This window comes from Mustela nivalis, assembly GCF_964662115.1.
Source record: "Mustela nivalis genome assembly, chromosome: 18".
Taxonomy (NCBI): domain Eukaryota; kingdom Metazoa; phylum Chordata; class Mammalia; order Carnivora; family Mustelidae; genus Mustela; species Mustela nivalis.
Window position 1 is genome coordinate 31,924,490 of NC_139037.1, and position 25,969 is coordinate 31,950,458.

The 25,969-nt window shown below is 54.7% G+C and overlaps 1 protein-coding gene across 1 annotated transcript in view; it reads right to left on the reverse strand.

The window, feature by feature from the left end:
- Window positions 1-11,416: 11,416 nt before the first annotated feature.
- Window positions 11,417-25,969, reverse strand: part of NKD1 (NKD inhibitor of WNT signaling pathway 1) — an 85,588-nt gene continuing 71,035 nt past the window's right edge. The window contains exons 6-11 of the mRNA XM_082710961.1: window positions 22,916-23,011; window positions 17,680-17,827; window positions 17,136-17,220; window positions 15,620-15,747; window positions 11,757-14,870; window positions 11,417-11,712 (exon numbers count right to left, since the gene is read on the reverse strand). Coding sequence (XP_082567087.1) covers window positions 14,281-14,870; window positions 15,620-15,747; window positions 17,136-17,220; window positions 17,680-17,827; window positions 22,916-23,011 — 1,047 coding nt within the window. The 3' untranslated portion in view covers window positions 11,417-11,712; window positions 11,757-14,280. The remainder of the gene's footprint in view (window positions 11,713-11,756; window positions 14,871-15,619; window positions 15,748-17,135; window positions 17,221-17,679; window positions 17,828-22,915; window positions 23,012-25,969) is intronic.

Consider the following 25,969-nt stretch of genomic DNA (forward strand, 5'->3'; position numbering starts at 1 on the left):
CCTCAGCCCCCCCCCCCCCGCCCCCATGCAAAGCATTTCTGTGTCCGCCAGTCCACTTCCCACCTGCGGCACCTCCCAGGCTTTGCGGAAGGTCGGTCTGCACCAGAGCCTGCTCTGCCCGCCGGCGGGAGCGACCCACGAACAGCGGCGGACAGCAGTGGGTGGATAAACGCCCCGGCGCCCTTGTTGCGCGCGTGTGGAACTCTGAGGGGTGTTCTACGTGGGCTCCCGGGGTTCCCAGCAGGATTAAGCCCCCACCGTCCACACGGCCCGGCGTCCCTGCCTCAACTCACTTCCCCCCTGCCGTACCGGCATTTTCCAGGACCACTTCAGAAGAAACGACTTGATCTCAAATCTTCAAATCAAGGAGTTTCTCCTGAGAAAAGTCAAGCAGCTGGAGTGTCCATGTTGAGCAGCTGCCAGGTACTGTAGGAGTGATACTCATCGACGTCCTCCGGGCGCTCTGTCTCTGCTCTGCGGTCTTCAATCACCCCATAAGATGGCTGCCACCATGACATCTCTCAAGCCCGCCCACAGACTTCCCTTCCGATCCCATTGGCCAGAGTAGGGTCACATGACATGTCGTGAGCCAATCATTGGCAAAGAGGATGGCTTTGCCAAGGCGGCTTGGAGAAATAGTAAAATTAATACAGAAGGTCTCCTGCTTCTCTGGAAGTGCTGAAGGAGGCAGAGAAGGAGGAAGAGAGGAGGAGAGGGAGAAGAAAAAAGAGAGCAAAAAAGAACCAAGATGCGTAATGCCCAAAGAACAACTTTAGAAGCTCAGATACTCATATTTGGCTATGTTATAAATATTAAAACGTGAAATAGGGAAAAGACATCCTTGATCCTTCGAGCCCTCCCTCCCTCCCTCCCTTCTTTCCTTCCTTCCTTCTTTCCTTCCAGCATATATTGAGTGTTTACTATGCCCTTGGCCTCAAGGAGCTCACAGCCTACCTGCTGGGGGTCGGGGTGAGCAGACAAGAAAAGCACAGAGTGTGCAAATGACAGGGTGGCAGAGGCATAACCTACGGATCCCCGGATTCAGCTGTTTTGTCACCTGGTACGCACCTGGCACCCTCGCAGCCATCCAGGATCATGCCTGCTCTGCATAGCCACTCTCCTCCAGGAAGCCTCCCCTGATTTCTCCGGGGTGTCCAGGATCTACCCTGTCCCTGTGCCTCCTCAGAACTTGGATGGACCAGGCGCTGGGCTGACACTGCGTTGGCTGCCTGTGAAGTGTCCTTATGTCCATTTGTCCTGTCTTCCTCACTAAGGGTGAGGGCTCCAAGACTGAGGGGGCTGTCTCCCCAGAGCTGACCCACAGCCTAGGCTGATATGCCCTGCCTAGACCCCACCCTCACACCTGCCTCTGGCCTCCTCCTCTCCCTGTCTCTCCCATCAATTTCTTATTTCATAAAAATCAATTTCTGTCCCGTTTTTGCCATGTACATAAAAGACTGTGGCATCAATTAGCCTTAGTTCTCTCTCTCTCCCCCTCTCTTTTTCCTCCTCGTCTTTTTTGGAAACCTCTTTGTAGGAAAAATCTCATATTTCAGCAATTTGCATTATCCACACACTCAGCTTTGAAGTTCTAAGTTATGGTAAGAAAAGGACCCACTTATCTGCCCATAAAAAATGTTCAAAGCTTATAAATTCCCTGAAACAGATGTACATTATCATTGGATTTGCCTTTCTTTTTGCTAGAGCATGCCTAATAGAGTTTCGGCCGCCCCCTGGCCCCCTTCCCCCGCCCCTGTTAGCATCTTGTCTCCACAGAAGCCCGCTCCCCACTGGGCCAGACTGACTTCAAAGGTCCCAGGCTGTCTGTTAGAAGCAAGGCACAAAGTGGGAACATAGGAGCCTTTTAAATCCCCCGCGTTTAAGTCAATATCATGCCTCCCTTCCTTTCCCCTCTTCTGGTGGAGGGACATAAGTCAGCCATTCCTTTTCTGCCTTCACGAGCACCAATTCAGCAATTCCCAGAGAGAGGAAAATTGAGGCCTCTTTCTCTCTCAGCCTCCGTCTTTACCGTCTTGTTTTTCCCAACTTTACTTTCTGTTCCTTCACCCACTTAAGAAGATATTGTTCAAAAGCAAGGAAGGTATCGCTGATCCCTGGTATAGACCAACAAGGGGATCCTTAGTACTTGTGCGGGTAAGCGTGTCACAAGCAGCTTCTATCTGACAGATTACCACTGTGTCCTATGATGAGAGCCCACTCTTCAGGCAACTGTTTACAATCTCCACTAAGTGACCAGACAGTCACACCCTAATTGCCTGCCCTGCCCTTAATCTTTCAACTTTTTGATGTGTCCTCACAGTAATGAGCAAACTCTCCATGGTGTCCCCCCCAAGGCCCTGCCCTCCCTGGGCCTCCATCTTGCTGTCTGTGTACAGCCTCACTGGCTGCCATCCGTTCATCTGATAGCCCACACTTTCTCCCACCTCAGGGCCTTGGCACAAGCTGTTTCCTCTAGCTTTTCACCTGGCTCTTTCTTCCTTATTCTTGAGGGTCTCCATTTGAACGTGGCTTCCTGGAGAGTCCCTCTCCAACCCTGGTCTCAATCGCGTCTCCTCTGTTATTCCCTCATATGTCTCCCCCAGAAAGTGATAACCATGTAATTTTTGTGTGATGGTTGCTCCCCCACTAGATTGAAAGCTCTGTGAAGGGACTGAGGGAGGATGTCTATCCTATTTGGAGCTGAACATGGCTTCTGGCACATAAGAGTAGATCAGTAAATATTTGAGAGTACAGATGGAAAGAGGAATCTGGAGATGCATTTGGGACAGGTGTGGTCCAGGAAAAGGCCAGCCTCGTCTGAGAGGAGCCTCTCTGAACAGGGAGTACCATGTCCCCCTTTGCTCTGACCAGGCTCAATTTTGGAGTGGTCAACTCCTAGAGACAGACCTGCAGTAATTAAGTCACACGGCAAGGCAAAGTGAGATACTTGAATGCCACATTCTCCACAATGAAGGAGGGAAGGAAGGAAAGAAGAAATAAGGGAGAGAGGGAGGAAATAAGGTCACGTGGACCGCACTAGACTATTCTGGTTAGGAATTTCTGAACAAATTACAATCAGACATTGCTTTTTGAGGATAGAGTCAGAGGAAATGAAATCAGGTGACCATGGCCATCTGGGGAGGATCTGGCCAAGGGACAGAGCCACCCTAAGTCACCCAGGTCCCATGTGCCTGGACTATCCTGGGAGCCAAGGCCAGAGAGAGGAGTTACCCCTCTCTCCCATGTTAGCCAAGCATTCCCAGTACATTCCTGGTTTTGAGTCTATCCAAATGCCACTACCCATCCCCCAGGGCAGAGTCAACATGGTTTTTTGTTTTTAAAGATTTTATTTATTTGACAGAGAGAAAGAGAGATCACAGAGGCAGAGAGGCAGGCAGAGAGTGGGGGGTGGGAAGAAAGCTCCCTGCTGAGCAGAGAACCCCATGCAGGGCTCGATCCCAGGACCCTGAGATCATGACCTGAGCTGAAGTCAGAGGCTTAACCCACTGAGCCACCCAAGCGCCCCAGCGTCAACATGTTAATGAACCTGAGCACAATGCTATGAGCGGAGAGAGAGAGGCTCCCTGCCCACTTGTCCTTTTGAATACCATCAGCAGAGAATCCTGGAGCACTAGAGAGGACCCTATGCCAGCCCAAGCCCAGGCCACGGGCCACGTAGGGAGGCCAAGAGGAACTGTCCTTCAGTGGCTCCAACAAATGTCTATCTCTGCAGGGCCTTTGGGATTACAAAATAATCTTTGGTGAGTAAGAGCGTGCTTTGGTGGCCATGGACGTTAACTAAATAATCAGAGGCACAAACAAGTATCTAGAGCCAATTCTGATTATTCACAGAGTCTTTATTTATGAGTTTGCCTACTGTCTAAAATGCAGAGATCCGTAACCCCCAAATTGATACTCACGGCGCTTTCACAGTCAATCGTACTTATGTGTGAAACAGGAAGAAATTTAAGCCACTTAGATGTGCGGGTTTCCAGCTGAAGTCAAACAAGGCAATGTTCTGCCTTCTTGTTTCAGCTCTTGTGCTGTGAACAAGTGTCCTTGCTGTAGTCTGTTTCACGCCCCACTTGTTGGATTTGCGTGCCCTGTGTTGGTGATTTCACCGTTTAAAATGCACCCGAATGTGGTGCCGACATGCTGTCTAGCGTTCCGAGACACCAGAAAGCTGTGATGTGTCTTACAGAGAAAACGCGTGTTCGATCAGCCTCATTCGGGCAGCACCTTCAGAATCACGTTGCTGTTGGCCGTGAGCTCAATGTTAACGAATCAGCAATAGATCGTTAATCAGGTGTCTTCAAACAGAAACACACACACAACAAGGCGAGGTACTGACTGGTGGACGAAAATGTTACAAGCAGAGGCTCACAGGAACCTAACCCTTTACATTCCCTAGGAGCGATGGTTCAGTATGTGCTAATTCACTGTTAGCAATGACTTTACAGAACGTAACAGGACTGGACTGTAATTGTGAACGTGATCAGTGCCACGAGGAGGGGGACCAGCAGGGCACCGTCTTGCTGCAGCTGGGGCCTCAGGCTCGGCCAGTGGGCCCACCTCCCAGAGCTTCCCCTTCAGTCACATTTGCCCGAACTTGGCTGGGGTGACGGTAGAGGAGAGGGTAGGACTGGTCTTTGCTCATCTATGCCCGTGTCCGAAGGCTCCTGGAAAGGGAGAGTCAGGTGGCTAACAGCTAGCCCTCTCCTCAGGTGTCACTCTGTGTGTAACCCTACCACACATTAACTGTGACCTCGGTATAAGTCACTTAGCAGAAGAATCACATGGTTGCTTCGCAAGGGTGTCCTAAGGATGTTGCAAATGCAGGCCGAGCATACAGGAGGGGTTCCACAAATGATAGGTGTGATGATTTAGACTCCTCAGTGATACCAGAGCTCAAGGCCTGAGGACAAGGAGAGTCCCAGATGCAAAGCAGCTAAGAACTGTCCCAGAGACTCCCTGTGTCCCCCACTGGTGGGGGGGAAGGAACTGCTGGGCATGGCTCTTAGGGTACCAGTCCTACTACTGCCACATCTGGTTAGGGTCCGGAGCTGCCTTTCCGAGGCCCAGCTTGTCTGAACCACAGGCAGCCTCATTTTGCAAATGAGATTTAAGGCCTGGTCGCTGGACAGGGGGCGGGGGTCTTGCCCAAGTTCACACTGCAGGTCAGGTCTGGAAGGAATGGAGTAACCCCACCAAATGTGGAAAAGAAAAGTAATAGGGCAGGTGGGACAGCCCTCAAGCGTGCAGCTGACCTGTGGGGGCTCTGCAGCGGACCTGGGGGCAGGGCAGCCCTGGAGACTGCACCTCCTTCCCCGGGAGTCCCGGGGGGCCAGATTCTCATAACAGCGGCTGCCATTTCTTGAGGGCCTACTGTGTGCCAGGCTCTGAGCCGAGCACTTTGTAGCCCCTGGATCATTTACTCTGATCCTTACAATACTCCAGGAAAGTGGGTTCTCTGATTAGCCCCATGTTACAGAGAAGGCAACTGAGGGACAGAGCTGTTGGGCCGCTGGGCCCATTGTGGTCCCACTGGTCACACAGTGGGGAAGTGGCAGACCCAGGTCTCAGTTAGGGCCTGCCTGACACCAAAGCCCATACCCTCAACCACCGGAGTAGAGCCCCTGAGCCTGCATTCAGGGGCCTGGCTGCTGGGTTCCGTCACCTCAAATTTCATCCACCAAACCAGAGGTGCAGGCTCCGGGATGTCCCATCGAGAGGCTCTGGAGCCACAGCCTCCTGGGACTGCAGATGGGGAAGGGGTGAATGCCTAACCTGAACGGTAAGATGTAGCCCAGAGAAGCAGGAGTCATGGCCGGTGCCAGGCCTGGACAGGGCAGTGCTGGGCTTCCCCAGGGGCCCAACCTGAGAACGCATCCCTGGTCAACAGCCTTTCTGCCGCCCCCTCCAAGAGAGCTGAGCCATGCGGGGATTTGCTCAGGGAATGTCATGTGTAAGAATCTCCCCTTGTATTTCTCCCCTTGCTTACACTTCCGAAGACCCTGGAGCTATAGCGAAGCAGATCCCATTGGGCCGATTCTACAGAAAAGCAAACCGAGTCTCTGAGAAGTGAAGTCACAAGTCTGTGGCCAACAGCTCAAAGTAACCCCGCCTGATGGAATCCAGCCAGAGTCTTTTGAGTTGGGGTTCTTCCCACCCACTCTGCCTCTTTTCACAGTGACGGGCAGGGTCTCGCAAAGGCTGGCGAGGGGGGCCCCCCAGCCAACCCCACCCCAGCTAAAGGGGGAACAGGCCATGTGCTCAGAGTGGATTTCTAGAACTGGCCCCAAAGATCTTCCCCATGAACATCCTCTCGTGCCTGAAACACCCCCATTAGCATCTAAAACTCTGCCTTGAACAGGCCCAGGTTTTCATGGGCATCTCTGGTCCCCAAAGGTGCTTGAGCATCTTCGGGGACATGAGCTGAGATGCTGCAGGGGCGAGCCAGGGAAGGAGCACGGCCCCCCAGCTGCCGGGGCTCTGGGACAGGGACGGGCATGCGCACCACAGAAGGGGCATCACAGTAGCTCCCGGGGATCACTGCCATGTTGGGGAGGTAGGCCTGGTGGAATGGCTTTTTTTTTTTTTTTTTAATCCTTATGAGAAGAGCTCAAAATCTAGATATTTAGATGACATCTTCAGATTTCAGAAATTAATTTAAAATTTTTGAAACCCAAGATGGGTCAATCATGCCATGTTGAGGGGCGTGTGTCGGGTACAGCTGGAGAGATCAGAGGGTAGAGGAGGAAGCCCCGGCAGGCTCAGACTAGGCAGGAGATGGGAAGGATGGGAGAGTGACAAGCTCTCGGGGGTGGGGGTGGTGGCTCCGAGTCCCGCACCATGTCCCCTGAGGCACCACAGATGGCTGACCACCGGACCTGCAGTGACAGGCCTCTGTCAGTCTGGCTACAGCCAAGCCTTGTCTATGCAAGCAGGGTCACCAAAATGGCCCCTGCAGAGTCCCTAGCCCGTGACTGAGGCCGTGGAAGCCTTCTCCCCAGACATCACAGAAGCCAGCCCCATCCCCACGTCCCTCAGCAGGCAGCTGAGACCACAGACTGGAAAGGGGGCCCCGAGAGCTGGCCTGGGACTCAGTTGCAGGAAGGAGTGTCCATATGGACTGCACCTGCCTCCTCCAGACTCAGTTCTCCCATCTTTAAAATGGGGACACTAACTCCTGCCCAACCACTGTGCTGTTAAACGGCTTTTCACAACACAATGAACATTCTGCCAAATGTTCACTGGTTTGCTGCGGTGGGGGAGGGGTGGGCCGCCAACACAGTGAGGGGAGGGGTTGTTCTTTTCCAATAAAGCTCAATTTTTTTCTTTAAACAGTAAAAGACTGCAGTTTTCTTTTCTTTTCCATTCTTACTTAACAAAATTAGAAGTCACTGATGCTGTGTTGCTTTCCCGGACTTTTATCTGAACTGTGACTGCTTTGCCCAACTCCACAGTCAAGGATTCCACGGCAGAACCCCTGTAAACCCTCCAGTTGCTAAAGGATGCGCAATCCCCTCCTTCCTGCCTTTCTTTCTCTGACATTCCTCCTTTTCCTTTTAGTCACCACCTACTGTGTGCATGCTCTGGGGAAGGGCAGTTACAGAAGTCCTTTCTCTGGGCACTGGCTAACTTGGTTCCAAGAACTGACGTCTCGTTCAAGAAAAGCTAGAGCCAGCTTTGATGAACTTACCCAGAATTTTGTGATGATGAAGCGTTATTTTAGTGGAGCTGGTTCGGGGAGGGTGTCGTCAAAGCTTGGGGTGAAGTAGACAGGTAGGGGTGATAATCCTTTTGTAGCGCTCACAGTCCCTTAAGGCCTTCGTCCTGCTCTGCCCCCTGAGATCTTAGTGGTGGCCCAGGGAGGGGGGTCTGGGATTGCTCACCTCCTCCAGGACCTCCTCAGACCCCGGCAGTTACTACGTGGCTGGATTCTCATACCCAGATCCTTCTAAATCTCTAATGCCTCTCTCTGCATACTTCTTCCCCCAGACATGGGGATCAGGAAGGGCTCTCCAAAGGGTCAGCCCAGACATGGCCCCCAGTGCAGATCCTTGGAGGAGCTGGGCAGGGCACTGTAACCTTGACCATAACCAAGCCTGGGGCTACAGCGATGCAAAGAGGATCAGCTGGTGGTTGCACCAAGTCCCCACTCCCGAAGGCTGGCCTTGACCGAGGACAGGGAGCAAGGAAACCAAAACGAAGTGGGAAGACGGAGAAGAGCCCCCTTGCATCTCCCTGAAGAGCCAAGGGAGGAAGGTATGTGGTCCACACACCAGGGGTCACTGTGGACTCATCCCTGCTAGAAGACACTCCTGGGACTCTCACTAGAGCTGGCTGTCCTTGGGGGCCTGTGGTTTTACCAGGGGAGGGGCGGGGCGTTATTGAGGTCTAGGTGGCAGGGCAATGAGGAAAAGAACTCGGCCTGCACCAGGAGATTTGTTACTGGATTATCCGGTTTTGCCCTCTGGTGTGGCCATGGCCACTTGCTCCAACATCAGGAGGCTTTTTAGAGGCTCACGGCTCAGTGCACTTACTCCTGAAGGGGAGGGGAGGGTTCCACCCTGCTTGCTCCAAAGCATAGGCTGCTGGGTTTCTGACACTGTGGTCCCTGGGTGCAAGTGCAACAGCACTCCCTGGGTGAGAGGCAGCCAAGGGTACTCGTGCCTGCTGCCATCACGTTCCAGACCCATATGATCTCATTCTCATGGTGGGTGGGGGGGGGGGGGGCGGCTAGGTATCTGCATCTAACATGTTCCCTGGGAGAGGCTTATAGTGCATTGAGGTTAGGGATTTCCCTCGAATGAGGTCATCTGGAGTAAATGCAAGGCTCAGGGTTCTCAGTCTGGCTCACCGGAAGGACACTGGGAGCAGAGACCTAGCCGCCCCCCCGCCCCCGACCAGCATCATGGGAGGCAGGCGGGCCCTGGAACTGGCATTTTTAAAACTTTTAACACTCTCCCCGGGTGACTGTGAAACACTCGGGATGAGAGTTAGAGGCTGTGAACATGCCATTCTGCCCTCCCCACGGTTCTACTCCCCACCACGTGGTCTAAGCCCGAGTCATATCCGGAGGGTCTCCTGTTGAGGTAGAGGCCCTTTTGTCCCCACCAGGCTCACAGGCCGAAAGCACCAGGATTCTTCCCCTTTGGGGAGAGAAAGTGGAGGGGAAGAAAGCCCAGAGGAGGGTCAGCGGGAGTTGGGGGAATCAAGGCCAGGCTCAGGGTCATTTCCTCCTTGAGGTCAGCTTCTGCTACTAGAAATGGGTCTCACACTCATTCCCCGCCTCACTTTAAAGGAAGATGTCGAGGTCAGAAAGTCTTTTGCGGAGACAAAAGATCTGTCTTGATCTGTAAAGTCATTCAAGGGCACAATCTCCTGAGAAGAGGGTGAGGTTCAGCGGCCTTCGGGGTTGGGAGAAGGTGACAAGTCAAAAACCAGATCGGAGCCCCCAACAAGGCAGTGATGAAACTTTAATGAATGGGGAAGGGTGCCCTCCGCACGGCTTTTAGGAGTCACTAAAGCGATTAGCTCTGCAAAACACAGCAGGTGCGTATGGGAAGCCCCGCCATGCCCACGGGACGGGGGGGTGAAGTCAAGGCAGGGCTGGGAGGGCAGAGGCTGGGCCTGGATTGGACAAGGGCAAGGCTGCTGTGGGGTCTTTTGGGGCATGCCACCCCAGCATGTCTGCTGGGTGCAGCCCTGCTTCAATGAGCAGGTGAAGGCGTTGGAGGGTGTCATGGTCCGCTGACACTGAGCACCTCTCAGGAGTCCCCTTTCATTCCCTCGAGGGCTGACCGGCCTCCCAGAAGCTGGGGTCATTAGTGGCTGCGACGGACAGAAACGTTATTTGATATTCAGGCAGCCTTCCCCTCCTCCCGCCACCTCCAAGGGTGCCTTCCCTCCAGCCCTATAATGATTTGACATCTAAACGCTGAGCACAAGGAAGGGGAAGCAAAAGAAACTGCTCCTGGCTGTTTCCTTTGCCAGAAAGTGTAATTGGCACGGCTGTGTGGGAAGCGCACAAGACCATCTCCAACTCAGGCTCCCCGACCCCCTACTGCTCCCCAGGAGATGAGAGCAGGGCCTGGCAGCTGCAAGCCTCACGCCTCAACCCGGCTGGCTGCCTGACACCCCAGACATCCTTGGGACCCAGTGACAGATGAGCAGAAACGAGGCATCCTAGACCCCAGCTAGTGCCTCTGCTCCTGCGAGCACACGAAGCTGGCCAAGTTGAGTCCTGTCCCCGCTATACCTTCTCCAGGCCCCAGAGGAGCTCGGAGCTCAGGGTTCTGGAGAAGCAGCCGCAGTTTCTCTGGAAAGGATGTCAGGAGATTTGCAAACAAGACAAAACCCACCCCTAGCAGCCTGCGGGAAAGTGTGCTCAAAGCCTCACCAAGAAGTGTGGTTGACCCCTTCTAGTTTTCTTTTCCCTCACTGCTTCTCTCCTTCCTCCCTCCCTCCCTTGCTCCTCTTTCTTTTTCTCTCTCTACTTCCCTCAACGTCTAACTATTTGGTACAGCTTTTAGAGGTCATTTATAATCTACCAACATTGAAATCACACATGGCCTTGAACTCAGCAGCAGTTCCGTGCTGGCACTGTCCCTCTTGCTCCTGCTGGCGGGGACAATTGTACGCAAGGATCCTACATGCCACTGGGATGAGAGACCCACAGGACTGGTAGGAGGGGATGGGGCAAGTCCATGAGAGAGCCTCCGAGCAAGAGAAGGCTGAACAGCTGTTGGAGAGAAGGGGGCCAAGCTCTCTAGCCACGGGGTAAGCTCTCCCAACACATGAGGTCACAGAGGAAAGGCCTGAGTATGAATACTATGTTACTCCTCGGGTAAAAATAAAAAAGTGGGGGTGGGAAAGGGATTAAGCAGCATGGCAGTGTTTTCTTTCTTAAAAATAGATCTGAAATAAATATTGTAAACTGTCAGCATGTGTCAAATCTGGGTGGTGAGTTCAGTTACTGTTACCATTTTCTGTTTCAAACCTTGTTTGAAATATTTACTAAAATAACAAAATGGGGGGGGTGGAGAGAAGGATGGGTAGGACACAGGATTTTTAGGGCAGTGAAAATACTCTATATGATATTATAACAACAGATACATCATGGTCTATTTGTGCAAACCCACAGAATGCCCAATACCAAGAGTGAACCCCGAGCCAAACTATGGACTCTGGGTCATTACTGAGGGTCTACATAGGTTCATCCTTGGTTTAAAAAAAAAAAAAAAAAAAAGTACCATTCTGGTTAGATATGTTGATGACGCGGGAGGCTGTGCCTGCATAGGGTAGAGTATGTGGGAAATCTGTATCTTTCCCTCGATTTTCTCCGAAACCCAAAGCTCCTCTGAAACAAATAAAGGTTTTTCAAAGAATTAACAAAATTTAAACATAGAAGTGTCTTACAGAAATGCATTTATTCTTGTAAGTAACGGCAGCTAACATTTTCGTGGTGCTCCTCCCGGCCAGGCCTATGTTAACTCAGTGAATTTTCCGCGACAACCCCGTGGGGTAGGTCTCTTACGATACTCCTCGACAGAGGGGAAACAGAGGCTTGAGGAGTACCGTGTACCGCTTGAAGCACAGAGCCCTGAGGACTCAGAATTTGAAGCCAGGCCCCAGCATCTGGGCTCACAACCTCCAAGCCTCACTGAATGGCCCAGGAGGGGCCCGGGAAGGATGGAGTCAGGGATTCTGGAAGGAAGTGTACTTTCTACCGCACACCCATTCTCTACTACTTGAATCTTTAACGTAGGCACAGGTCATGATTTTTCAAAAACGGTATTTTGAATAAATCCCTAAGGAATTAATTCAGGTGCCTTAAGGAATAACTGAATCCTGGCGGGCGAGAGGCTGCGAGAGATGGCGTCGAACCCCCTTTCAGAGGCTGAGGGAACGCTCTAAAGCCACCACCGCTGGGAGACTCCCCGTAGGGACCCAATCCCTGGTTCCTTTCCCCCTTGTAGCAATTCTAGCCTCGCACTCTTCCTTCCCTTCCCGCAGACTCCGCCCCCTGGCCCTGGGTTGGACACGTGACTTCAGGTGGGCCCCAGTGATTGGCCCAGGAGTGGGTACCAGAATCCTGCCCTGGACTACCCCTCGCAGAAGATCCTTTTCCATCTGGTTGCGGGGCTCAGAGGGTCCGCAGCCCCCACAGCGTGACAAAGCACTTCGAGGTGAGGTAGACATATAAACCCGAAGAGGGAGGGACAGGGCCCAGCGCCTCTCCGCTTCATCCCACCCCGGCTCCTGGCCTCTGGAGGCCGGCTCCCTCCCTCCCCTGTTTGAGCTGGATGCTACGGATAGAAGCCCACAGAGAAGCCCACAACTCAAAACATGGGAAGACCTGACCCAGTGGTTAAGCCCTCCAGTGGTTAGCGGGTGCTGGGGAAGACTAGAAACCCAGCTCTGCCACCTGCTGTGTGATCACTAGCGAATGCGTTAACCTCTTCTAGCCCGATGCGCATCCGCATCCAGAGCTCACTACCAAAAATAACTCCTTTCCAGCCACATCAAATCCAAATCGGAGGCTCTGGGAGAGATGCCATCTGGCAGCCAACCAGCAAGGAGGCCAGTAGCTGGCCACTCCTTGTGTCCCTCCGCTCGCTCCCTGCCTGGAAAGAGCATCCATGTGGCCCTCAACCGGCACCCTGGCCCTGTGGCTTCCTCTGGCTCCCAGGGGTTCGACAGGAAGGAGTGGCACCAAGAGATGGATTTCCCTGTAAGGTCCCCGCAGGCTGGCTGCGTCCCTGAGGGGTGATGGTCCCTCATGGCTCCTTAGGGTAGCATCCCCCCAACCCCACAGCTCTGCCTGAAGATGACTGCCACGTCTCTGCTCCCCTGCAGGGGCAGAAGTGGCCCCACACATCACTGGCCCCGGATTCTGCACTCTTTCTGGAGGCTTTGCCTATGCTTTGTAAACATCCCCTCAGATTTCCCAGTTGGAGCATGTGTCAAGTTTTCCATGGGACCCCGACTAGTTGACAGTGGTCCTTCTCCTAGTCTCCCCAGGCTCTCATCAGACCAAGTCATGCTCTGTGGAGGACACTGCTCTGGGGCCCCAACTCTTGCCACTGTCTCCACTGCCCTCCCAGCTTCTGGACTCCAGGAGGCCTCTCCAAATCTGTCAGCCCAGAAAAAGGACCTGCCAAGGAGAGGCAAGCAACCATTTGCATCTGACGGACAGTGGCCCCACCAAGAGGCACACAGGGTGACATCTGGGCTCAGGACATGTCTAGAGAAGCAAGCCACTGATTTCTGCACACCGGAAAATTTACCTGAGAGTGTATATTTATAGAAAGATACATGGAAACGGACAGATAGTGCCCAGCTATAGATACAGGAAGCTCGGTTAGAGAAGCATGTAGGTAGATATGTATGTATTTGCCAATGGTAGAGAACATGAGGTTTCCACATCTTCCGCCATGACCGACAACACACAAATGCCCGATCTGGGAAAACCACGCTTGTTTTTGTGGTTGGGTTCCCTCTCCAGAGGTTTCCAAAATGAGAAGGCTGGTTGCAGGGGCAGTATTTAAATATGTGCATGTGTATCTTTCTAAAAAAGAGAGAACAAGGGAAGGGAGGGGGAGACGTGTGTTTCCACGTGGTACGCGGCAGAAAAGATGGGACAGGTTTTGGGCAAGGACGTGATCCCACTGGAGAGGCATGAAGGGAACTCCAGAAAGGACAGGTAGGGTTTCTAGGTTGGGACATAAAAACACAACAGCCAGGAAGGTCACGCGTCTGCGGTCCGCTGAAATCCCTTGTAGCACATTACAATCAGTTAAGGGCCAAAGAAAATCAGAATAATACTAAGAGGTAGCAGCTGTTTATCTTCTCAGAGATTTCGAGGGTCTCTGGAAGCGGGCCAGGTAAGGGTGTTCTCCTGGAAGAGACTGGGGTAGGGCACAGTTCTGGCCGAGGGCTCCCCTAGAGCCGGGAAGGGTATGAGCCAGCCCTGCGTGGAAGCGCCGCTTGGGAGCCCCAGAGAGCCTCCACCCCCAACAGGCCACTTGCAAACCCAGAGTCATTTTCTTGGATAAGTTATGCAGTCCTCACAACATATAAATAAAAGTTTAGTTCTGTGTTTCCATATATCTTCTACATGGAGGCTAGCTGAATATTAGTGGAGTAACAATAATTATTAATAACAATAACATCATAATAACAATAATTAATAGAATAATAATGCCTTGGGGAGAGCCTGGGGAAGGGGGGGGGTCCTTCATATGGCCGGGGTAGGGGCTTCTGGGGAGGGGTCTATGTCTGGTAAAAGTGGTGGTAATGGTGGTGGTGTTCGTGGTGGTGGTGATGTTCGTGTCTCTGGACCGCCTGGCCAGCCGGGCTCTCATACACCACCACGGCGGGCAGGTCCCTCGCGCGGTCCCGCCCCAAGACACTGCCGCCCACGGCCAGGGGCGCCTGCAGACCCCGGCAGGCCGGCTGGCTCTCCTTGGCTCGGTGCTTGTGCTTCTTGTGCCCGAGGGGTGCCAGCGTGGGAAGGAGGGATGGGCTGGCGGCCAGGTGGGCGGCTGGGGACACTGCAGGGATGGTGGGGCCCAGAGGGGCTTTGCTTCTCACCCCTCTGGCCACATGGCCCACACCCACGCTCTTGCCCTGGGCCTTGGGGGACCTCACAAAGTGCTTGCTCCCGTCCTGGGTGCCCCGAAGCCGCTGCTGGACCTCCGAGGCCTTGGCGAATGGGGTGTCAAGGAAGTGGAAGGAGCCCGGGTCCGCGCCTTGGGGCTTTCGGTGTGGGACGTGGATGGCTTCTGGCTCATGGGAGCGAGACCGAGTGGGGTTGGAGGTGTGGGGGGGCAGCTCTGACTTCTGGGCCACTGATGGGGAGCCTAGGAACCAATTTAACAGATATTTCATGAGCACCTACTGTGTGCTGGGCTGCTCTGTGCCCCCAGAAACCCCCTATGCCCCCCATGCTCCTGGACTGGTAACTGTTCTGAGAGCTCCCCTCCCTACCCTGACCACATCTCGCTCTCTCTGGAATGGAGCTTGGCTGTCTGTGAAGGGGGAAGCTCTGTTTCTTTGTTAGATCCTTAAAAATAAGTAACTTCCCTTCCAAGAGAGAGAGGAGAAAGAGACACCAGTCACTGTCTGAGGTCATGGGAACAGAAATCTACAGGCATATTCCTTAACTTACAATGGTAACTAACCCAGGAATTACATGTAGAAGGAGGAAGGGGAGTAGGGAGTTGAGGGGTATGAAATTAAGTGAGCTACCTCTTCATTTATCTCAGCAGGGGGCGAACAGATATCAACATCTGAGGAAGACAGAGTGGCATTTTGCTGATGGAACAGGGAAGCAGGGTCCGGGGCGGGGGGAGGGGGATGACTGGGGTGGGGCACAGAGCAATGGTTTTCATCGCATGAGAGGCCCTGAGGTACCATTTGATTTTGTTCAACTTGGGGCATGTGCTCATTTTTAAAATGGCTTTAATGTCATCTCCTCCAAGAAGACTCTTTAACCCATCCTGTAAAACCTGCATTTTCCCCCACCCCAGAGGGGTATAATGAACACCACCCCGCATGGACAGCCCAGCCCTCCCCTTGCCCCGCCTCCCGGGTGCACAAGCTCCCTTACCAGGCCCAAACTGAGACGTGTAGTTCTCTATCCCGGCGAGATCTAAGTAGTGGTTTCTCCTCTCAATGTTCTCATCCACGCAGTGGTGGTAGCAGCCAGACTGCTCCAGACGGCTGTCACCCTGGAACCTAGGGTAAGAAGGCCAGTGAGGGGGTGGGCACCGGCCCTAGCTGGGGGATAGCTCCACAGTCTCCTGGGAAGCCACCAGGACAATTCCTTCTGGACCCTTCGTTCATCTTCCGGGTCTTGGGAAGGAGCAGGGAGGGGAGGGAGTGCTCATCTCAGCCATCAGTGCCTCTAGTTCCTCTCTGATAGCAGAGATGCAGACCTCTGCTGGCTGCCCTGGGCCTTCTGGGAGGACAGGAGAGGTCCTTGAACAGGTCCAGAGAAACCATCAGAGGTACCTGGTCAAAACTTATAGAAGCCCCAAAGTCAGGCTTCAAACCATGTGCACCCGTCGCAAACGGGAAACCTCACCCCTGGGCTCGTTCCCAGCAAATGTGGGCAGCAGAAGTTGCCCACTGGAGCTGAGGGTGGCAGGCTCTGTAAGCCAAGAATGGAGCGTGCATCAGGAGGGGGTGGGGAAAGTGGTGCCCCCAGAGGCCACCTTTTTCCCTCTGTTGGAGTCCGAACTCCCTGCCTCTCCCCTGCAAGGCTCTCTGAGCTGCCAACCCCACCCCTCTCATCCGCCCCATTCCCCAACACAGCTAGCCTATGCACCCCTCCCCACACCAAGCTGTGGCCCCTGCAGAGACTGCCTTCTGTCCTTTCCCTATGGGCGGGCGCCTGTCACAATCTGGCCCCTTCCGGTCCCTTCCTTCCCATTCCCCTGGCAGGTTGTGCCATCCAGCCCCTGACTTCCGGCCAAGGATGCTTCCTACATCCTCATGCCTCCTACTTTATATTCCTGTTTACTCAAAGCCTTTCTTTAAACACACTCTCTTCTTTGCGTCCCTCCCTCCAGTTAAAGAAATAACAGGTGGGAGAGAATCACAGCCTACGATCCCTTAGCCACCATTCGGAAACCCAAAAAGCCTGAAGGCAAAGATTTTTCATAACCTTTTAGGCAGCCAGGCCTGCCCGAAATGGGTGTGACAGTAGCGGTAGCCTTGGTACCACCTCGAGTGGACATTCCCACGTGTCGTGTGGACATTCACACGTGTCCGTCAGACGTTTCAGTGTGCAAAATCGCGGGTACTGCCCGGATGCCATGCAGAATAGAGGAGAGATGCACTGGGAATCTCCCTTCTAAAACGCAGCCAATGCTGAATTCCAAAACCTGTCTGGCCCAAAGCGTTCTGGACGAGGGAATGTGGAACTACATTTAGTCCTTTTTTACAAACGGAGCTTGCTTTGTGAGCTTGTCTTCGGAAATCACCGCCCCCTGAAGCAAACACAGACTAGAGCCGCCTGCTCAAAATCCCCTGGGTAAGAGGGTACACAGCTGGTGCTCAATATGTGTTCAAGGGTCCCGGGCTGTCGTCCATCCCCGCCTCCGCACACACAGCCACTGTACCTGAGTGGGGCTCGCTGCTTCTTCTCCCAGCTGCGCAGCTCCTCGGCAGGCTTGGTCTCTGCTCTGGGCCTCGTGCTCTGCAGGTCTGAGTCCCGCCCGAGAAACAGCCGGGTGAGCGGCGGACGCCTGTGCCCACCAGATTCCTGGCTCTGTGGAGGTTTTCCAAGCTCCCCCATCGCCATGCAGCCTTTGACAACTGGCCCACAGCTGCTCACCATGGCTCTGTGGGAAGGGTTCTCCAAGCCAAGACCACACAGAGGGGTCTCACAGCTACCTGGCCACTTACCTTCTCCCCCACAGACTCCTCATGTGCCATGTCCAAGCCCGGGCTCTGCCTACATAGGGCCTCCCACCTGTAATTCCTTTCTTATCCAAATCCTGCTCTTTCAGGGAGCTGTTCAAATTCCACCTGTCCACAAAGTCGCTCCCAGGGAAAGCCCCCCGGGACTCCTTTCCACTCCTCCCAGGTCAGTGGGGTGTGACCCTTTCTGGGAGCTGGGAGTGGACTGGCCCCTGTGGTCTGGGCGGCCCCCCAGCCCCTCACCGGGGTGATTGAGAAGGATGCCCTTCTTGGCCTGGCTTCCGTCGGGGGCCACCGTGAGCTTCACCCGCAGCGTCTTGCTTGATGTTGGCGAATGGTTGACGGAGGAGTCGACCACTTCGTAGATCGTGTGCAGTAGGCTGGTGATGTCCTGCAGGGAGGGAAGCAGAAAGCCCCCCCGGGGTTCAGCCACATACGCCCACAGCCCTGGGACTCAGAGGGCCTGGTGACACCTGAGGAAGGGAAAGCCGTTGGCTCCCCCAAAGTCAAGTCTAAGGCAGAATTGTGCACTTGAGGGGTTCACTTGGGAAGGGATCCTAGGATGCAGGGAGCAGGAGATGACATGAATGAGCAGGTCTGGCCACAGGCAACTGGTTCAGTCACACTTGGGTCCTTAGAGGGACGGTGAGGACCCCACCTCAGAAAAGTCTCATCCCTCCTTAGTGGAGTTACCCTGGGGGCTGACACTCCATGGCCAAGGACTTCTGGTATGTCCTGCAAAGGCTGAGCCCGCTCCCACCGGGAAGGGCTCTTGTGGTGGGCACTGCCCACCCCAGCAGTCAGTGTGGACTGAGGTAGGTCGGGGAGGCTGCTGGGGTCTGATGAGCTCCTTCTGAATGAAAAATGGGAAAGGAGGTATGTTGCTGAAGATAAACTATTCTGTGAGAACTTGACCCAATCTTGTCCTCTCTCTGGGCCTTAGTTAGCCCCTCAGTCGGATGGAGACGTCCAAACGCACGCTCCGTGAAGTGTTTCAGACACTTCTGACTGAGGAACGCAGGAATCATATAGCATCTCCCTTTGTTCTGGGCATCTGCTAAGATCGTTTTTCAGAAGGGGAGGCGTCCAGCTTTAAAGGATGTAGAAGCCTCTGGAAAGGTATTTGCTCTCTGTAAGTCGGGCCCACAGATGGCCAATTATCTGGCCTGTGGCTCTTCATAAGCAGACAGACTCAGCCTTCCCTCACCCGATTTCCCCACCTGGAAGCTGCCCAGACAGAGGTTGCAGAGGGGACTCCAAGCACGGCCGTGGCCAGGCAGGTAGAAGGATGAGGGACCCGGTGTGGGGAACCCACAGAGGTGGCCCCCACTCGGCACCGTGGCAATGCAGGCTAAGGGAGGGTCATCCCAGAAATCCAGAATCTTCCGCTAAGTCTTCAGAATCTCCGATATGGGACACCCATTTAATTTTTGACAACTCCCCATTTCCCCATCTCCCCAGCCCTGGTGACCACCATGCCACTTTCTGACTCTAGGAATCTAACTATCCCCAGTACCTCATAGAGGTGGAATCACACGGGATTGGTTTTTCCGTGGCTGGCTTGTTGCCCTTAGCGTGTGGTCCGGGAGGGTCTTCCCTATTGTGGCCCCTAGTAGGATTTCCTTTTTTTTTAATGGCTAAATTATAGTGCATTGTATGTATATGTTAATCCTCTCAAACATATGTATGTATATTACATATATATGTAATCCTCTCAAACAACTCCCTGAGACCCTGCTTTGGGCTGTAGAGACTCAGAAGTGGGACTGTTGTGTCATGTGGCAATTCTGGGCTTAGCTTTCTGAAGACCCTCCGTGCTGTCTCTTACGGCAGGCAGCCGTAGCTTGGGACATTCCCGCCCACCGCTGCCTCAAGGACACTCGTCATTGTCGGTCTATGTGTGTTTTGTTTTTTTTTATAACAGCCATCTTAACGCATATAAGGCGGGATCTCCTGCAGTTTTGATTTGCATCTCCTGATGATGAGTGCCGTTGAGCCCATTTTCATGGGCTTCTTGGCCATTAGCTGGTGTATCCTCTTTGGCGAAATAATCCGGTTCTTTGCCCATTTTTTTTTACTTGAGTTGTTGGTTTTCCCATTGCAGACGTGCAATTCTTTTTATATTCTGTATATTCATCTTTTTTTTTTTTAAAGATTTTATTTATTTATTTGACAGACAGAGATCACAAGTAGGCAGAGAGGCAGGCAGAGAGAGAGGAAGGGAAGCAGGCTCCCTGCTGAGCAGAGAGCCCGATATGGGGCTCAATCCCAGGACCCTGGGATCATGACCTGAGCCGAAGGCAGAGGCTTAGCCCACTGAGCCACCCAGGCGCCCCCATATATTCATCTATGACCAGCTTTGTGATTTGCAAATATTCTCTCCCATGCCGCAGGCTGCCTTCCGCTCTGCTGTTGTCCTTTGAGGCACGTTGGTTTTGAATTTTGATAGAGTCACTTCATCTATTTTTACTTTGGTTGCCTGCGATAACTTAATTTTTAACAAAACATTCTGGGGTGGGGAGGGCTGGGCCGGAACATCTCAGGGTTTACGTTGGGGTCATGAAGGATGCCCGTGTGTGACCCAGTTTGCAACCCCGATCGGTCACTCAGCGATCTCAGCTCCTGCGGCCAGGCCCGCAGAGGACAGCTCTCCTCCTCGCTTCTTCCCATGAGCTGCTCTGCACACCCGCATTGGCTCCCTCCTCTTCCCATCTTAGGAAGCTCACGCCCGAGGCGCCAGTATCTCCATTTTACAGATGAGAAAAGTGAGGTTCATCAGCATCATCCCCTCCAGCGTCCTATCCCAAACCAGGGCTCGGGGGGGGGGGGGGGGGGGGCATGACTCAGGGTCTAGGAACAGGCACGCTCTGGCAATCCCAGCTGAGAAATCAGCTCTTGCCTGCATGGGGCGCAGCACACAGAAGTAGGTGCCTGCGAGTATTTATTGCACAAATGAACAGGTACTTTCTTCTGAGTTGGGAAGTGAGCCCAGGCGCCCACTCTGGACTGTAGCTGCGTTGAGGTGGGAGCCGATCTGCCCCAGCCCACGGAAACATGCCCACAGACAGCCAGGGAGCATGCAGGGGACTGGTATTTATAGCCAGCTTTGAGGCGTGGCCTCGGGGCTAAAAATAAACCAAGGGGAAGCAGGAGGCTGGGTTCTCCCTGGACTGGAAGCCAGCCCCCTCGCTCCTGGGGGCAGGAAGACACGATCCAGGGATGGTCTTCTTGAGGTTGGGCTGGGCCACCCACCTCAGGAACCCTCACTTCCCTGCTCTTCCTCTCATTACCAAGGATAAAGAAAGGCCCAGAGCAGAACCAGACAGCAGGGTGTGCCCTCGGGTTTCTGCAAGGCCTCCTCCGAGGTAGGGGGCCAGCCCTCTTACAGTCAGCCAATTTTCAAAGCAGCAAGGAACGAAGGCAGTGGCTCACAGGGACAGTGGGGTCTTGGCCACCATGCAAGACAGAAGAGAGGGCAATGCCACCCTCTGCACCCCAGCCCGGTTGCCCGTGTGGCCTTGACAAACGGCCGGGCCACCGCCGTTCAGCTCAGCTAACCAAGCTCCCAGACTGCAGAGTGTTTCCCTGGGAAGATAATTACACCGCAGCTGCCATTCCCAAACAGGGTGGCGAGGAAGGGCAGCGCTCACTCCAGAAAAACCATAACCTCTCACACAAAGCATCACAGCTGGAGGGGGATAGGGGTTCCTCTAAACCACCCCCTTCCCCGGCTTCCCCAAGGTCTCCAACCAAGAGGCATTTCCACTGCTTCCCAAATACCCAAGCCCCTCTCCGGGCTTTGCCTGCCCAGAACCCATTCCCTGCCCCCTAAAAACAGTACCTTGATTTTATTTTGTGAGCTGATTACACACCCCCTCTCATTTTCACTCTTTGTGTCTCATGTATCTGGTAACATCTCCCTGCTCCTACAACCCAGAATAGGGCCATCCCAAGCATTGCAAACCCACGGCAAAAATGACAGGTGAGGCGGTCAGAGCTGGTGAGATTCCATTCTGGAACTTCTGAATTGGGAGGGTTGCTGAGCGTCCCGGACAGCAGGAAATGTCAGCCGTCACCTCACTACTGGCCAGGGGAAGGGCTGCCAGACAATGGAGGAACACAGAGGGAACAGAGCCTTGAAGATAGCTAGGCTTGAGGGCACCAAGCCTCTGGACAGCCATGCCTGAAGTCAGTGCCCTGGATCACAATACATTCCTTTTTTTTTTTTTTTTTTTTTTTTTGTAAACCGAGAGCATTTTTCTGGGATTCTGTCACTTCTATCCGCAAGAGTCTTGAATGATTAAAAGTCACTCACAGCTTCCCCCACCCTGTTCAAACATTCCTTAAGTCCCAGCCTGAGGAAGAGTTGCCCTTTCCTCACCCAGGCATCCCTTCCAGCAGTTTCTCCTACACCAAGCCCTGGAAAAAAAAAATCCGTAGCTCTGAACCAGGCAGAGAGAGAAGACAGCAAAGCTTCTCTGGGGACACCCCTGACGCCCTTACGAGCAGGACATGAGGCGGGTGTGCAGGCAGCTCTCAGACCCCTACACCTATCTGAAAACCAGGGCCTCCTGGGGAGGGAGAGGATGTCCCGGGGGGACGGTGGGAAAAGCAGCAAGAAGGCAGAAGGGGTGCCTGGCCCAGGGAAAATGGGAGGCAGAGCTCAGTAGCTCAGACCAGGTCCTACCCCTGCTTCCACCAACCCACCGGTGGCTTCCCTGAGCCCCAGGAACTGAAGCCAGGGCCTGCCCTACCGGCTCTGGCCCTAGCCAGGTCTCCTGGGGAGCAGCCACCACGCGAGTCTCCTCCAGCGCCTTAAACACCCCGAGCGCTCCTGCCCTGCGCCTGCTGGGCCTCTCCCCCTCTCAGCTCTGCATGCCATGTTCACTCGGCTCAGCTCCACAGGGGACAGAGGTATGGCAGGAGGGCTGAGGGGAGAGATGCCAGCATTCTGAGGGAGAAGGGTGGTGACAAACAGGCCTGTGACTGGGCGCAGTGCTCTCGGGAGGCGGGGGGTGCTCCTTCCTGCCTCAACAGAGGGCAGCCTAGCCTCTGGATGCCCGCCTGGCCCCAGCTCCTGGGCACACTGGCTGAGATGGGAAGCTGCCTGGGGTGGTCACAGCCCTTGCCCCAGCCAGAGCTCTCCAACTCCAAAGAGGAGGCAGCAGGGCAGGACTTTGGTGGGACCTGGGTCCTCCTCCAGGTGGGAGGGGGGCCCTCAGGGCTAATCCCCTGACCTCCCGCCTCAGCTGAATGCAAGGGATCCTGGTCACCCCTTCCTCTGTCCCTGCTGCCCACTCACTGGGCAGCTATAGGACACCCCTCCAGGTCTCCCTAAAGCTCCAGCAGCCTGGCTCCCCTCCCTACCTCACCCCTCCTGGCCTCCACCTGGTAGGCTGCCCTGGAGAAGAGGGAGGGGAAAGGGCAGGAGGGCCCAAGGGTGTGGCCAGGGGCAGCGGGCCCTGGCAGGTGCACTCACCTCACGGGTGACCTTGCCATTGTTGTCAAAGTCGTAGAGGGTGAAGGTCCACTCCTGCCGGCTGTCCTCTTCCACGGACACGTCACATTGTAGCTCCTGGACACAGACAACCCACGGGTGTGGCTGGAGTACCCAGAGGCCAGGTCACTGGGCAGCCGCCTCCTCACTGCCCTCCCCAGGCCTTGTGTGAAGGACGATCATAATGAACAAGAGCTGAGGGGCCAGGCAGGGAGGCCAGGCCGGGCAGGGCAGGGCAGGGCAGGGCAGGTCTGGCCCAGGGCGAGATGCCTGTGGGCAAGCCAGACAGCCTCTGGGTCTTTGAAGGCAAAGGAAACACCAGGGGGCTGTGAGCTGGGGGTCTGAGAGGAAGCTTCATGGCCTCAGGGAGATGGAAACTGGACCAAGGGACAAAAATTACTGGAAGACACGGGGACCAGTAATGGGAAGCTATGGCCGGACGCCCAGGATGGCCACCATATATGGAAGGCAGAAGAGGGTGAACAAGCATTATAGGGTAAAACTCCAGCTCAGGCCCAGGAGATGCCCGTAGTGGCCCTCCATGGCTGTGTGACCCTGGGCGTGGCTTCTCTGGAAGTTTCCCCTCATGTAAATTACAGGAAAGGCCAGTACTGATCTCACGAGCCTGTTGGGAGCATGGACAGCCCCACATCACGAATTCTCGGGCCAGTTCCCGACCTCCCACCTCCAGCAGCCAGCTTCTGTGCCGGAGGAAGCCCTGAAAACCAGGGACTGAATGCCTGGGGCAGCATCAGGCATTCTGCATGGTTCTCAGGGAGTGGAGGGGGGGGTGGTCCCAGCAAGACTGAGCCCCAGCTGCCTTGGCGCTGGTCCGCCCATTCACCCACTGGTCTTGGCTGCCCTCCTTTGCTGCTCCCTGGGATCACCTGCCAAGTCCTTGCCTTGGGCTCTGCAAAGGGGGACCTAGAAAAAGCGTGGAACTGTTTGGCACCTAGAGAAGTGCAATTAACGATAATAGCTGCCATTGTCTTCGCTGTAACGGTAACAGGATGCATGTAATGTTCACAACGACTTCATGATCATCACTCATGGGACCCGGCTGGGCACCCGAGCTGGGAAGTGATGAGCTCGGTCCTTGGCAGTGTGTACGTAGGAGCCCTTGAACACCAGATAGAAAGTTCGAGAAATGCTGGCCGTTTGGGGAAAGAGGTTTACAAGATTCTATAAAAACCAGCCAAGATGCTCCCAGGCCATTCTGTTCCACATGTTGCCCCAGTTGCCCCCTCCTTTTGCAGGAAGGCAGGCTCAGCACCCCAGAGGGGAGTGACACCCGGCCTCTGCATGCTGGCAGGGATGAGCCTGAGTGCGGCATCCCTGCCCCCAGCCTCTACAGCTCGAAGCCAGTTCCCTCCAGCAGTCCTCGGGCGGCCCACGCGGAGTTCAAAGTCAGCCTTCCCTCAGTTGTGACATGCCCGTCTGATACCTGCCAAGTGCCCGCTCTGCTCTGCGAGGCACCGTTTCATGTAGCACAGCGCTCGCCCCGCACACTTGCCCACACACACATTCATACACACGCACACAGAGTGTTTCTCTGATTCCTTCTCCCCGGCCCTTCTGCGCAGCTCCAAAGACAGCTCGGGGTTCGGTAACTATGCCCTCCCCCGCCCCAAATTCTGTCATCTGCGTCTTTAATCCCTCCACTACCACCTAGGTGTCTCAGGTGAGTCGTCCTCAGGGGCCGTGGCTGAGTCCCAGACAGTCAGCCCGGCCCTTCCAGAAATCGGCCCCCTTGGGCCTCCAGGGAAGTGAGAGCTCTGAGTCCAAGCCCTCCCTCTGCCGCAGCACTCGGCCCTCAGCTCTGCCCAACCACCCCTAGAAGACACTCTGGTGGTCTCGGAGAAGCAGCTAGCAACCCCAGCTCCCCAGTGGGATGTTGCCCGCCCCCCTCACCTCCTGCATTCAAGGCCCGTTGGGACCCTGTCACACCCTGTCCCGAGTCATCTCCCCGCCACCACCTGCCATCACTATGCCCTATGATGCTGCTTGTTCCCAGACAGCTTGCAACCCTGGCTGACCTCAGGGCCTTTGCTCCTGCTGTTCACTCAGTCGGAAGTGCTCTCCTTATCCCAGAGGCTTCCTGTCCTCACCTCTCCCAACTCCTACTCCGGCACTCAGAGGCTCAATGCAGACTGGTATCCACCCCATTCTCTGCTTTCAGCCACCACAGTACACAGCATCAAGAACTACCTCCATCACCCAGCTGGCCTCCAGCCTGGCTGTGGCACCCACCTTACTGCGTGCTCCCAGACCCCCCATTACATCCTCAGCTGTGCAGTCACTAGGACTGGGTCTCTCTCCCGCCTCCCCCACCACACTGTGCTCCGGGAGGGCAGGGCCATGCAAACCCCAGCCTGCTAGAGCTCTGCCCCAGTGGTCTCAGGGAGGGAGGCAGAGAACGAAGAAGGGAGGAGAAGGGGGGGGGCAGAGAGAAGCCAGTAAGCTCTGTGCCGAGAGGCCCAGGTTCTGCTCTCCTGCACCCGGCCCTGCCTGATACACAGAAGGAGCTTAACGTACTGTTTGGGATGGGGCAGGATGGACAGACTGCAAGCTCGAGGACGACATGTTCCTTTGGTTGTTGACCACACAGGGAATCTGAGTCCCAGATAGGGCCGGGGACCTGCCTAAGGCCTTCTGCCTTGGCATCCAGTCTACCCAAGAACCGTGCCATGTTCCCTAGAACAGCCCCAGAAGTCAAAATCAGAGGCTTCTTCCAGTTACGAGGAAACCGAGGCCCAAAAGAAAAGGCAATGACCTCAGACGGTAATGGCAGCGCCAGGGCCAGCCAATCCCCAGGTCCCCGCTCAGGGCCTCCCCAGACTGCCAGGACACAGCCCAGTGGGATGGCGGTGCTGAGTCCCTGGGGCCCGTGCAGAGCTGGAGCAGCCCCAGACAGGGAGGGACAAACCTCCCACAGAGGGCAGTGGGTCCCACAGGAGGTGAAAGGCCTTTGCATCTGCACGGGCCTCAGCGTCCCTCCTTGAAAAGAAGGGAAGTTCTGTTCCCTCCCGCCAAGGG